Consider the following 13928-nt stretch of genomic DNA (forward strand, 5'->3'; position numbering starts at 1 on the left):
TGGTTTGTAAGGGTCCTTGCTGCCTTAAGTCAGGGAGCCGACACTCCTGAGTCTCCATCACAAACCAGTGAAAGGAGACAGACCCACAGACGCGTGCTGTCCCGGGGGGGCTGTGGCAGTGCTGGCATGTGCGCCCATCCTGGGCTCCCCACGCACCTCGGCGTGGGCGTGCCGGCCTCCTGGGTGGCGGAGACCAGGCTGGGCCTGCAGCATTGGCTGTAGCTCTCGTATAGTAAGCCTTCGGCATTTGGAGGAAATACATCCCAAGACCTTGTGAATCCCCAACTTAGAAACTATAATAACGTAACTCCTTTTAAAAGACACAGTAACACTTTACGCGGCCTCCCCAGACTCTTTTTGAGAGTTACTGTTATCAGGTATGAAGTATTCAGAACCGGCAGAAGTCAACAGGCGACACCGAGTGAGTGATACACACACTCGGCTGGTGGGGCGGGGGCGGGGGTCGCTCCCCGCGTCCTCCCGACCTCTGGCTCTGGATGGACGGGGAGGGCCTGTAGGTCCTGCTTCCTCCAGCCCCTCCTTTCCCTCAGGCTGGTGGTTTGTAAGTGGCTTGGGTCCTTTCCAGCAGTTTACTTTCTGAAACGTGAAGTGCTGGGTACAGCCTAAATGGACTGGGCTGAAAGGGACCGTGCAGTGGTGGTTCTTCCTTGTGGGCTGGGGCTAGTTGCGGGGGTGGGAGCGGGGTTACAGTAGCCATTGCGTTCTGGTTTTTCCTTTGTGTTTGTAAACCAGGCTTATGTTTTTGAAATTTGGTTTTAGTTCGTGATGATCTTACTGTATCTGGATCAAATCTTTAAAAAATTACTTAATGTTACTGTTTCTTCTCTTGTGTGTAAATCAGTTATTTATTTTTAAAGGACTATCAATGACATATAGAACAGAACATGTGACACCAACCAAAATGTGTGGTGGCCGTTGTGACTCGTTTGTAAAATGAGCAGTGCTCAGCGCTCCCTCACTGTGGCGGTGACGAGCGCCTGTGGGCTGCAGGGCAATGAAGTCGGCCCTTTGTTTTGCTCTGCTTTGCTGTAGCGGCTGACAGTTCAGGGATTGTCTGTGTGGCTTGCCCCATGTCGTCCTCCTGTGTGGCACCATTGTTTGACCGGACGTGGCCGTCCACGCCTCATGCCCTGGGGAGAGTTCTCGCAGCTGAGCTCAGCCCGCATTCCTCCTGCTGTGGAGGGAAGGCCACTCTTCCGTGAAGGCTGCCTGCGCACTCCGGGACCAGCCGTCGTGTGATGGGGCCCTGGCGGCTGGGCCGTGAGGTCTCATGGGGTCCTGCAGCAGCCAGAGTGTGCAGAAGTCGAGAAAGGGGAGACAGGTGATGGCTGGAGTCCACAGACGCGCTTACGCGCCCAGGGAGGGATGTGTGGCCCCTGGCAGAGTGGACGGTTGGCGTCAGTGTGACTCGCTGAGCAAGTCTTGGTCATGTGTTTGTGGAAAAGCTAAGTGTAACTGTGATTATTTGGGTGGGAGTATTAGAGACCTTGTCCGGAGTGCGTATTTGAAGATAATGTTTACATCTGGTGGTTGAAATTAACCAACTTAACTGTCTGAGTAAATGCAGTTGTTCGGAGTGGACTTCGGCTTGGTTTCTGACATGGTCTTTGGGAAGCTGTTGTATCTGCGTGTCTGCTTAGTGCTGCGATTAAGGCACCGTCATCTTGTTCTGCCGGCACTCGGGACATTCCTCTGACGTCACCCAGGAGCTGTTCTTCTGTTTTCCACGTGTGCTGTAAGCACCGTTGCTCATAGTTCTTGATATTTGTAGTTAAGGCATGAAATCATGGTTTAACCTGCATTTTAACATTAGAAAAGGACTTTATGTCTTATGCATCTGTGACGTACTTAGTTTTCAGGTTTTTTATTTTCAAGTACAGGATCTCGTTATACTTGGCTTGCCTCACATTATGTTGAAGGCTAAGATGTGGTTTAAAGTGTGATTCTCTGATGCATGGTCATGTCACACTGCACTCTGTCCACCAGTCCTCGGGCTCAAGGCCCAGGGAGCATTTCTTCAAAGGAGGGCATTGTCACTGTAAGATCAGCGCCCACACTGCCCGACAAAGAAGCCCTCTCCCGGAGCCGCCCCTCCTGTCTTCCATGAACAGCTCTATTCAGGAGGAAGCCGAGCGCAGGTCAGAGTGGAAGAGCCCGATTCTCCTCATCTCAGAGAGCGCGGTACCGAGTTACTCAGGCAGGTTTGCACTTACTCATGGGTGACTGCTCTCTCCTCAACGCAGGAAGCAGAAGCGAGCAGAGACTCATCCACGTTGCTTGTATTAATGCTGAAATCTCAAGTTAGTTTAATGATTACTTTTCTTAAATGTTCAAACATACTTTTTGGTTATCAAAAACCGAGGGTAGAACACTGAACGTGTTTGATGTCTTTATTCTGTATAATTTCTTCTGTTAGATTAATTTAGGTTGACGCGTTAGTTTGGAAGAAAATTAGCACATTTTAGTGCGTGCACTGAGTTTCTGATGACAGCAGCATGTACTGGCTGTCTCACGGGGTTGAAGGAGATAGTTGAGGAGGGGTTTCAACTTCTCCCGCAGCCCAGCCAGGGAAGGCAGCGGGTGCAGCGCGGCATCGGGTGAGGGCTCACCTTCTGGCTCTGCCGTTCAGTGGCCCTGTGGTTTTGGAGAATTCACTCAGCCTCTCTGTGCTCAGTCTTTCCCTCGGTAAGAGGAAAAGGTTCTCCGAGGGTTCGGGATACTGGCGAGGCCCTTTCCTCAGTGCCAGGAGTAGAGTCAGTGTCCATGATTCGTCTGTGGCAGCCCCACACCCAGGCCTGGCGCCTTCTCGCCTGCCTGCCCCCCTCCCCCGTCCCACCCTGTGCCCCCCGTGAGGCACCTGCGCTCTGGGGCGATCAGTTATGGCAGGGGCCGTGTTGTAGATCAGCCGTTTTGCACTTTGTATTTATCTCTCAACTTTTAGGAGTTGGTAACTATATTTGCTACATAATATAGAGTATCAGGAAACATTTTAATTTCCGGTTGGTTTATAATAATTCTATTTTTTAGCACAGTAGTGACTATTTAAAGGTGGTTTTATGCTGGTAGACCTTTTAGTTTTTAGTAAACGTGTGTAGGATGATCTGAGACTGTCATATTCCCTAATGAAGCTCTGTAGTTCCCAGAAATTGACTTAGATTTACTAGATTACTAGTAAACGTCATCTTTTCAGTTGATACACTTTCTTGTGTCAGAATGCATAGGTTTTAAGGGTACAGTTTAGTGAGCTCTGACATGCGCATGTATCTGTATAACAGCTGCCCAAATCACGGTAAAGAACTTGTCCACCACTCTAGAAATTTCTCATGCCCCTTTCCCCATTGTCATGCCCCACCCCCCTTTTGGTTTCTGCCGTCATGAATTAGTCTCGCCCGTTCCTGGACTTGCTGCAGATGGAAGATGCGTGAGGTCCTTTAGGTGGATGGCTTCTTTCGCACACCGCAGTGTTGTGGGGGCTCGTCCGTGCATCCATGCTGTCGTGGTTGTCCGTGGTTCCTTTGTGTCTAAACAGACTTGACCTCACTTACCTGATGATGGAATTCATTCCGGCCTCATTCCCGGTATACCTGTGTCAGATGTGCGTGGCTGAAGGATGACGTCAGTTGTGTAGCCTTAGTAATACTTCATCACGTGGATTTAGTAGTTAATAACCACCGGGAGTGATGCTCTTACAAATTAGTATTACACAGAAGCAGCAACGTGAATTGAAAGATGGCGATGAAATTTCCAAAGCTTGTACATCTTAATGTCAAATAATGACTTATTCCTCATTTATTGTAGGTGCTACAGAATATTTTGGAAACAGAAAATGAATATTCTAAAGAACTTCAGACAGTGCTTTCAGCCTATCTACGGCCACTGCAGACCAGTGAGAAGTAAGTTAGACGGTGATTGTGCTAACTGGAGTAGTCATCACCATAGCTGTCCCTTGTATTTTCAGAGAGTAGAGGCCGAGACGCTGGAACAGAACTTGGTGGCAGTTTGCCAGGGACATAGGCAGTGGGCTTACTGAGTGGAGGCTTGGTGGGGCGTTGGGGTGGGAGGGGAGGGGGTGTCAGGAAAACCATTCACATGTTTTCACTGTTACTTTCCTTGCTCTAGGTTGAGTTCAGCAAACACTTCACATTTAATGGGAAATCTAGAAGAAATATGTTCTTTCCAGCAGATGCTCGTACAGTCTTTAGAAGAATGCACTAAGTGAGTAAGACGCTGAAAGCGGCGAAGTTCACATTGACGTAACTGGTGTTAAAGGGTCAGATTTAGCTGCAGGATCCCCGTTTCTAAAGATGGAGACTGGGTTACTGGGACTCTCCTGGGCACATCAGCTCCTGTAGTAAAAGCTGTGTTTTAGACCGTTTTCATGGTAGGGTCTTTGAGGGAGGGATCTGCTGACCGCTCAGAGAAAGGAGTGGTGACTCCTCAGGCACCACTGGGGCCGGGGGAGGGAGAGCGACCCCTGAGGAGGAAGAGAGCTCGGCCTGTGAAAGGGCCTGCAGGGATGACCGCGTCCTCAAGGAGCTCGTGGTCTGGTGCACAGACAGCTGGGGAAGGTTGTAGAAATAATTACAGACGGCAGCGTGGGAACGCTGTGAGGGGAAGCTGAAGGCAGACTTTGGGGGAAGATAACCAGCATTGAGGGGTGAATGAGTAGGACTTAACCAGGCAGAGGCCAACACCAGCCCCTCCCCGGTTCTCTGACCCCAGCTGAGTGTGTGTAGTTCAGTCCACCTATGGTGCCACTGAGTCAGCCCGGACCCCGCCGCCCAAGGGCCCCATCCCTGAGACTGCCCCACTCAGGTGCCAGCTGCAGTGGTCGCTCACCTAACCACCTGCTGCCCGGCCGACCACACATTTGGCGTCCCCTGACCAGTAATTTGCCGGATGACTCACAGAACCCAGGAAGTTGCTTTACTTATGTGTACAGGTTTGTTACGAGGGGACGGCTCAGGGACAGGAGATGGAAGAGACGCACTCCACAGCCCCCAAGCCTGGAAGCTCTGGAGCCCCCGTCTGTAGGGGTTTTCATGGAGGTCTCGTTACATAGCTGCGAGTGGTCCACTCCGTCTCAGGCCCCTCTCCCCTCCCCAGGTCTGGGGTGCCCACCCTGCAGTCTCACGGCTGGTGCCCCGGCAGCCGCCCCCACCCCGAAACTGTCTGGGGCTTTAGCATGAATTGTTGTGGTTAAAGGGGCAGTTCTGGGTAACAGGCACCCCCGGCACTCAGGAAGCCACAGGGTCTTAGGAGCTGTGTGCCAGGAACGGGTGCAAAGACTAGCTGTGTCTGTGAGGGCGCTGCGGCGGGAGTTGGGGCCGAGCTGGGCGACCGCCAGAGAGCTCGAGCCCCTGGGCCCCCCGGGCCCCCGGGCTGCAAGCTGCCCGTCGTTCTCTTGTAGTGAGGGCTGTCAACTCTGAGAAGAAGGGTCTGCGGTGCAGGGAGGAGGAAGCTCAAAACCGGGCAGATTTTGTTACTATGTTGTTAGAATTCTTTTCCACGTTTTGTAACTACCTGTTGTCTCCAGTTCCTGACTAGTAACTGTTAGGTAGTGCTTTTGTGAAAATGTTACTAAAAGTGACCTTTACTCTTTCATGAAAGCTACTTGAAGTGGTGTGTCCTTGTGGTTGGGTGTTCTAGAGTCAAGTGTGCTGCCTGTGGTCCCCGCAGCTTGTGCCGGCCCCTCGTGCGTTCGTTCGCTCTCCTGCCCCCGTCCCTTGTGGGTCACCCTACGCCCAGAACTGTTAGAGCTGGTGCTCTTTTCCCAAGCATTCTGTCCTGTAAGGGGTCGTGTTTCTTGTGGTAGCAGCTGCCCTGCCCTTAGGCTGACACCACCCTGCCTCATGCCGGCCTCGCCTTCCCTGCATGCTGCACGGACCTCCTGACCAGGCCTGACCTGCAGCTGACCCCTGCACATCCATCTCTCCATCAGCCTCTGGTCCGAGCTCTGCTCAGAAACTCTGGTGGCACCTGGTCATTCATGTATTTGTTCTCAGCTGTGTCTTACAGACTGGTCTTCGAGGCCCTTGTACAGGTCAGCTTTTCAGGGGAAGGCTGAGTTAGAAGGCAGTTCCCACGTTGGGATAACCTGGGGGTCCCTCCTCCCCCTGCCGGCGCCTCAGCCCAGAAGAACCTTCCCTTTCTGCTGATTGGCGTGATTTCCCACCGGGCCCTCCCTTCCCTTGGATCCACCTTCTTCCGCTTCTCTTCTTACCTAAGCCCCGCCTGTTCGCTCAGACCCGGGAGCATGGTCAGCCTCTGTTGATGCCGCCAGGCAGTAATGGGGGGACCCTGCGGGCTCAGTTGAGGACGGCCCACTATATGAGGTTCACCCAGCTCACAGTCAGGTCCTGGCGTTGATCTGAGTCTTTCCTGTCAAGTCAGAGGCTGCTGGGCTGTAATCTGTCCAGGCAGCAATACCAGCAGGAACTGCTGTCTTACGGGGGAAAGCTGTTCAGCAGTTCTGGGCCTTGTCGAGCTCTTCCTGGGATTCACTCATTTTCACGCTAGGGAAGGAAAAGGGGCCCTTACGTGTCCCCTTTTACCTTCTGCTGTTGCTCTAACTGCAGAGACGGAGGCTGGACAGTTTGTGCCGCCCCGCCTGCTACCAGACCCTCGGTAACACCTCGCCTCTTATCAGGCCCTGTCTGATGATGTCCCTGTCAGACCGCTGATTGATGGCATCTGATACTCTGCCTGCCATCAGGCCACAGTGACCCCTCCTGTCGTCAGGCCAGTGCCGCCTGCACCTGTGTCAGGGCTTGCTGGAGGTGCGGCCCTGGGGTCCCGCTCTCACACAGAGGCTGGGCTTCACCACGCCTGCTTCCTCACTGCCCGAGGCGGGAAGTCTGGGCTTGGGCACAGGCCCTGGCATCTGGACGCTGGAGGGGAGGCAGCGGCAGGCGGGCATCCGAGGCCGGCTCCTGCCCCCGGCTTCGTGGCAGAGCAGCCACAGCCTGATGCTCTGCCACCCCGTCTGCGTGGCGGTGGCCCACAAGCTTGCTCGCGCGCGTTCTCCGCGTTAGCAGTGGTGGGCTGCCCTGCTGTCGTGGCGCTCAGGGTGCCTTCCCCTGTGCTGCGTGTCTCCAGGGTGCCAGAAGCTCAGCAGAGAGTCGGAGGCTGCTTTCTAAACCTGATGCCGCAGATGAAGACCCTGTACCTTGCGTACTGTGCCAACCACCCGTCGGCAGTGAGCGTCCTCACGGAGCACAGGTGGGTCTCATGGAAGCGCGTCACCATCAGGAGGGTGGGCCGGCGGGCGTCGCGGGGCCCTGTCCAGGGCAGCTGCTTCTGTGAAACACTACTGGAGGTGCGGTGCCGACAGTCACTTGTTCATTCAGTGAGGCTCGTTTTAATTACCGTCAAAGTTAGTGCCTGAGAAGTGCCGGTAAGAAGTCTCTTAACCCCTGATCAGCATCGTTGTAATGGAAAAGGGTGTGTTGTGAAGTGTCCCCTGCAGCCTGCGGACCTCCGGCCGGGGGCTGGACCAGCTGGCGAGTATTTTGGAAGGTGGCAGCGGGCTGAGTCCGGCTCAGCGGGGAGAAACGAGCAAGTGAGACAAGTCAGATGTGCTGTGGGAGGGAGGGCCCTGCTACACTGAGGACTGGGTCTCATTGGAAGGCACCAGGGTGGAGACTGTTAGCTTTAGCTTTTCACCCTGAAGCAGCACTGAAGCAGGGGAAGCAGTGTCCATTCGGGAACACGGCCGTGTGTGTTTGCTGGGCCACCCTGGGGAGGAGGGCGGACCAGCGGGGCAGGGGCCCTGTGGGCGTTGGAAAGCACTGGACTGCTGTTTCTGCTTCCAGAAAGGCACACATTTGTATTAGTAAGTGTTGTAGAATATTTTTTCTGGTTTCTTTTGAAAAGAGCAGTTCAAAAAATTTTTAAAGCCATAAATGAAAAACTATGTTAGTAGCATCAAGGTAAATGCCACTGTGCTTCTAATTTAAACATTTGACTTCAACTTACTCTTAACTAATGATTTTCGTTTAAAACTTAGAAGCTCCTTTGGTGACCAGGCGCTGCTGAGCTGTTCATAAATTGAGCTGAGGTTCCAGTGTAGCGTCCCCCTGAGCGTGGCCGGGTCGTGTGGTCATGGTGGGAGGGCCTCTGGGTCAGACAGACCCGGCCTGAGCCTTGGAGCCGCTGGGCCTCGGGGAGGTCGCCTCTCTTCCCTGGTTTCAGCTCCCTCCTCGGGAGGTGCCTGTGCAGAGGGTGTTGTAAGTGTGAGGCCGAACACGCGTGGTCCGGTCAGAGCTGAGAAGCTCAGTGAAGGCTCAGCAAATGCGGATGACTTCATTATCCTATCTGTGTGTCGCCCCTCCAACTCCGGGCGCTCACGGTTTCTCAGAGCACTCAGATACTGAAGCATTAACATCTCTGGTGTCTCCATTTGCGTTAAAGCATCTCCAGTCCTGAAATGAAGCGAGCAGTCTCTGATGAAAGTCACAGTGATGGAAAGAAGGGAGATTAGGATACACGGTGACCACAGATCCAGAAAAACGCAAAGGACCCCCCCCCCCCATCCTTGAGATCTTCCTTGGCTTTCTGGAGGTGGGCCGTGTCGGCGTGTACCTTTCCCAGACCGTGAGGCACGTGTCCGGGCGTGCGCTCCAGCGCCTGTGCTCCTCGGAATGACAGATTACATGGAAATTCCACATCAGTGAAGTGCAGGGATTCTATTTGTGTCTGAAGATTCTTCGGGAATGGTTGATACAGCCGGGGTGGGGAGTGGTAAGCAACAAGTAGAAAGCTAGGGTCGAACTGCGGGACCTCTTGCTTTTTCTCTCCTCCCCCTTTCTGGTCGGGGACTGGTCCTCTGGGGTGGGTGGGCAGTTTGGGGGACACGGAAGTGCAGATATGTCCTGAAGGTGACATTTAAAGCAATTCAGGCTGCTGAAGTTTCCTAAAACGTTAAGATTGCCAAGGAAACGCCTGCAGGCATGTGCGGTTTACCTGCCTTCTGTCGTTTTCCTCTGATGGCTGTTTGTGTCGTAGCTGAAACCCAGAATTCCAGGGAGAGAACGCTGGTGCGTTCTGAGTGGGGACCCCTGCATCTCCTTCCCGTGGTGTGTCCTGGAGCGGGGAGGACGGCGGTCACGCTCTGGGAGTGTGTGCCCAGGGGCAGGAGGGTGTCCGGGCCGCGCAGGGCCCGCCCCGTCAGCAAGTCAGACGCCACTGCCCAAGCGGGAGTCTGCGCAGTGAGGCAGGGCTGGCAGAGATTGGCTGCTTATTCTGGGGTCTTAACCTGTAACCTCTTTCCCGCTTCCTCACACTTGCTGAAGCCTTAAGACTCACACTCAGGGGGTGGATTAATCTGGTTTTCTGTTTGTTTGCTTGAACATACTTTTTAAGGACTGATTAAGTGTAGTGTTTTGCAGTCTCAGAGCCTTATTTGCAGTCTCCTGGCCCCTGCACTGTGTTGGCTTGAGATCTGCGTGTGAGCCTGGAGGGGGCACCTCTGGAACTACGGCAGGTGTGCTTCTGCGTTGTCGTGCGGCAGTAGCCAGCCGGGTCCTGACTGCCTGTCTTGAGTGAGTTATGGTTCGTAAGTGAGAGCGAAGGGCGAGGTTCCCTCTCCCTGGCACGTTGGTGTCGCTCTTTGCTTGGCTCCGAGACGGCTCTTTATGTCGGTGTCATCTCAGTAGACACCCCATGTCAGGGCTGCCAGCATCGGGAGAGCTTAAGCTGAAAGGGCCTTTGTTTTGTCAGAAAAGCTGTAACCAGCTATTTCGCCTTGTTTTTTATGGTGGTAATTTTTTTTTAAAAAAATGGAACAAAATACAGTGGTCTATAAAGATTTATAAAAAGCTCTGTTTCCTTAACTGTGTACGTGTCTAGCATTGCAAAAGTGTCATGTTGATATTTATAGAAGTTACTTTTGCTTGCAGAAATTCCACATAGATATTTAGTTGTAAGGGATTTGTGGGGGGAGTGATGAGTATAATTTTCTTTGTTTTGTTAATTTTTTTCTGGCATAACTATATAGTTATGCAATTTCAGATATAATGTGGAAATATCAAAAATGACCCAAAGAGTCTTTCAAGATTTTGCTTGTGGTAGAAAAGGCCCCAGTGGGATTATATTTAAAGGAGTCGAAATGTGCTGTTAGTACCATTAAGTTCCATTTTTGGGGGACTGTGTTTGATCAGTTGCTCAGCACTTAGAGAAATGCCAGTAAAATATAAGTGTTCCCTGCTTAAATCCATCATTTCACCATTTCACTGTACGCATACGTCAGGGGCTGGAGGAGTGAGTAATGCGAAGAGATGGGCACTTGTGAATGAGCACAGATAAGCGGCAGAGCGAGGTAGGAGGGGCCAACGGGCATGGGGTCCTGGGGTCGCACTTGGGTTGACCGGTGGGAATGGAGGCAGTGGCCTTCGCCCGCGGTCTCTTCTGCACAAATACACGGTGATCCGTGTTGCAGGCCCGGGTGGTGTTTGTGGAGACGCATGGAAGCTTCTGCTCTGATGCCTGGTACAGGGCACGTGTCCAGGCAGGCCACCTCTTTCCCTTCCTCCTCCTGACGGCCTCTCCTGTCTGTCTGTCTCCCTGTCCCTGAGCTCAGAGTAGATGGGCCAGGGGGCAGCCCTGAGGGTCAGACCTGGAGCACCTGCAGTTACCCGCCCATCTCTTGTGGGAGGAAGGGGAAAGGCAGGGAGATGGTCGAGTGTGTAACTGTGCAGACCGGCCCGTGGATGCCGCCCCGGTCAGCACTGGCTCGCCCATGACAGGGTCCTAAAGCGTCACTGAGCCTGGCTTCATCGTCCCTGCCCTGTGGTTTCCCAGGAAAGCCAGTCTTCGAGAGCACAGTTACATGCACAGAGACGTTGGGTCACGTGTCGTCTTTGCGAGCATGTGTGCACATGGGACCCGAGAGGTAGCCTGGCAGCCCTTGCGGTAACAGACTGCACCGGCACGCGGGCCGCCTCACAGGCAGCCTTCCTGCTGGTGGGGAGGAGAACGTGTTTATTCTATGTGTTGAGTTGCTGTAACTAGGATTTTGTGGAAAATTTCCCTTTTTATAATTTGCTCTGATTTGGTAGTATCACCCAAGTGTGTACATATATTTATTAAAACAGTAAATTTTTTGAAAGAAATATGTGTGGGTGGGCAGGCCGCTGGGCGGGCCGGCGGGCAGGCAGCAGGGGCTGTTGGCCACGTTGTTGCTGTGTTGTCCCGCAGCCTGGAGCCGCCCTCTGGCATCAGGTGCAGGGCGCCCCCTCCCCGGCCAGACGCCGAGCCTCCCTCCGCCTGAGCCCAGGCAGGAGCAATCTGCACTGGGGTCTGGCGCGCTCCAGACTGCAAGGCTCATTTCCCAGCCACTCACTAGTTTTCAACCTGGTATTTGAAATCTTGTGTCTCTAAGTCGATCTAGTTAAGTAGAGTGCCTTCAGCAGAACCACTGCAGTCAGCTGGGGTCAGAGGCAGGTCAGAGGTGAGGGGTCAGAGGTGGGGGGGTCAGGCAGGGGGTGGGGGGTCAGGCGGTGGAGGGGTGGGGGGTCAGAGGTAGGGGGTGCCCGCTGCGGTGCTCACAGCCCCATGGGAAGTCATTTTAGGTTGAACTGTAGGAACGGCCACAGTCACCCCTGAATCAGCCGTCTCCCATGGTCTGGCCTGCGTACTGTACGTATTTCCACCAGGAGCCCTCCCTGTGGCTGCTGTGCCCAGGGAGCTTGGGCAGGGGGCCAGGTGAGCGGGGCGGGGGTTGAGGAGTGAGGCGGACTTGGGACCTGCCCCAGGGGCGGCGGGCTCAGCGGTTCTTCAGGACTTGCGGGTTTATTTTACGGCTCCATTTGTGCTGCTCCTCCCAGTAGGTGACGAGGGTCCGAGGCTGTGTGCCTCCCCACGTCCCAGCCTACGTGCAGGGTTACCTAGGAAACCAGGCGTTCTCTGTCGTGCACACACGGATTTGCTCCTGGTGGGGGCGTTAACATGAGCCTCCTGGGGTCTCCCCTTTGGGGTTAGAAACAACCAGCACGTGGTCGGCTTTGAAAGCTGTAGCCTCCGAAATGTCCAAGCCCCCACCGCAGTCCACGGACCCGGTGTTGGGGGTCAGGGGCTTGTCCCTCTGAATGCTAACGGTGGCCTCTTCTCTCCCCGCGCTTCCTGTGGCAGTGAGGAGTTGGGAGAGTTCATGGAGATGAAGGGCGCCAGCAGCCCGGGCATCCTCGTGCTGACCACCGGCCTCAGCAAGCCGTTCATGCGTCTGGACAAGTACCCTGCGCTGCTCAAGGAGCTGGAGAGACACATGGAGGTACCCCCGAGCCGCTGCCATGGGTTTCCAGAGTGGTTTTGCTGAGTACCGCACGGTTTTCCCTGGCCCAGCTCTGAGGGTGGCTGTGTGCCCCTTCGTCTCCTGCCTCATCCACCCCTGCTGGCAGAGGGACTTCCAAACCTGGGAAATGTTAAGCTGAGTTATAAACAGCACTGGGGTCCTCCGGGAACAGCTGTCCGTACGTGTCAACTGAGTGAGTTGTTGAGCAACAGTAGTAAAAGATTCTACTGATGATAAATATTTACCGTGCTCTCCGCCAGCGACTGTGGGCCTGGGAGACAGCTGGGGTTGGGTTACTGGCTTGCCTAGGGTGCAGCGAGCTTTTTCCCAAAGGGCAGGCCATCTGGTTTCCTTCATGGCTGCTCACCTCTGCCCTTCTGTGACGAGTGGGTGTGGGGGTGCCAGCTTTTCCAGATTACTGTCCATCAGCCCCGTGACTCTCTTGAAGACTGACAGATGGTCCTCTAATGCAGAGAAGAATCGGGCAGGTTACATGTTGAAAATACTGGGAAGGTTTGAGCTAGTCCACAGAGTGCCTTTCTAAGAAAGACCTTTTCACTATGAGAGCTAACGCTGTGCTTCTTTTGTTTAAAGGATTATCATCCAGATAGACAAGACATTCAGAAATCTATGACTGCCTTCAAAAACCTTTCCGTAAGTGACGAAGCATGTTGTTTTATGTTTTCTTTTTCCCTCAGACATTATTATGGCAAATGAAGGCAGAAAAGTAGTTTTGTCACCTCAAGTTAGATGATGAAAATTTACTTGTGAAGTAGAACTTGGGTTCACTCTGGAATGAAAACAGCTTTATAGTAGTTATTCTGTGGCTGCAAACTCTCATGCTTTCCTGGACTGTGGACACCAGACAAATGGGATGGTAATTGTTTAAGTTTTGAAACAATGCCATAGCTGCTTAGGAATGGCTTAGAACATGTTTTTAACCGCCACCCCGTGTCTTTAGTGACACAGTGTGGAGTGGGGTCCCGGCGGGTCTTTTCATCTGTTGTCATCTGTCTTCCCGACGGTGTTTTCTGCAACACGTGCCTTATTTATAGCACAAGTGGTGCTGACCCTTCTCAGTCTTCTCTGTTGGCATTCACTCATAAGATCAGAAAATACTTCTCTTGTCCAGTCCACGTTTCTTCTGACAGCGGCAAGATGTGCTCTGGTTTCTGCATAGTGTCTGTCCTTCCAGAGCTGTTCGTGTGTGTTGTCTCTCTTGACTTGCTTCCATGCCTGTGAGTCACACAAGTTGCTCAGTAGGTTACCTGTCTTGAGAAGAGGTAAGACACAAAGCAGTGTGGCCAGCACACAAGATTCCACAAGTCCTGGTGTCCTGCTTTACCAGCGCCGTCCTGTGCTTCTCAGGCTCAGTGCCAGGAGGTGCGGAAGCGGAAAGAACTAGAGCTGCAGATCCTGACGGAGGCCATCCGGAGCTGGGAGGGGGACGACATCAAGACCCTGGGCAGCGTCATTTACATGTCCCAGGTCCTGATTCAGTGTGCCGGGAGCGAGGTATGCTGGGGCGCGGGGACACGGGGCACCTGCCCCTGTGCTGGCCGAGCTTTGCTCTCACGCCCCTCTCTGACTTGCGTTCCTGAAGCCATTCAGAGCCTGG

At 53.5% G+C, this 13928-nt stretch overlaps 1 protein-coding gene across 7 annotated transcripts in view; it reads left to right on the forward strand.

The window, feature by feature from the left end:
- ARHGEF7 (Rho guanine nucleotide exchange factor 7) overlaps positions 1 to 13928 on the forward strand; it is a 104076-nt gene that overhangs the window by 63963 nt on the left and 26185 nt on the right. For 6 of the 7 annotated variants that reach the window (XM_074378557.1, XM_074378554.1, XM_074378553.1 and 3 more), the window contains 6 exons: positions 3820 to 3914; positions 4141 to 4236; positions 7120 to 7242; positions 12151 to 12289; positions 12905 to 12964; positions 13679 to 13825. In XM_074378557.1, the coding sequence (XP_074234658.1) occupies positions 3820 to 3914; positions 4141 to 4236; positions 7120 to 7242; positions 12151 to 12289; positions 12905 to 12964; positions 13679 to 13825 (660 nt within the window). Of the gene's footprint in view, positions 1 to 1276; positions 1355 to 3819; positions 3915 to 4140; positions 4237 to 7119; positions 7243 to 12150; positions 12290 to 12904; positions 12965 to 13678; positions 13826 to 13928 lie in introns of those variants that run through there. The other variant, XM_074378558.1, reaches the window with a different exon arrangement.

The sequence above is a fragment of the Camelus bactrianus genome, chromosome 14, assembly GCF_048773025.1.
Source record: "Camelus bactrianus isolate YW-2024 breed Bactrian camel chromosome 14, ASM4877302v1, whole genome shotgun sequence".
Classification (NCBI taxonomy): domain Eukaryota; kingdom Metazoa; phylum Chordata; class Mammalia; order Artiodactyla; family Camelidae; genus Camelus; species Camelus bactrianus.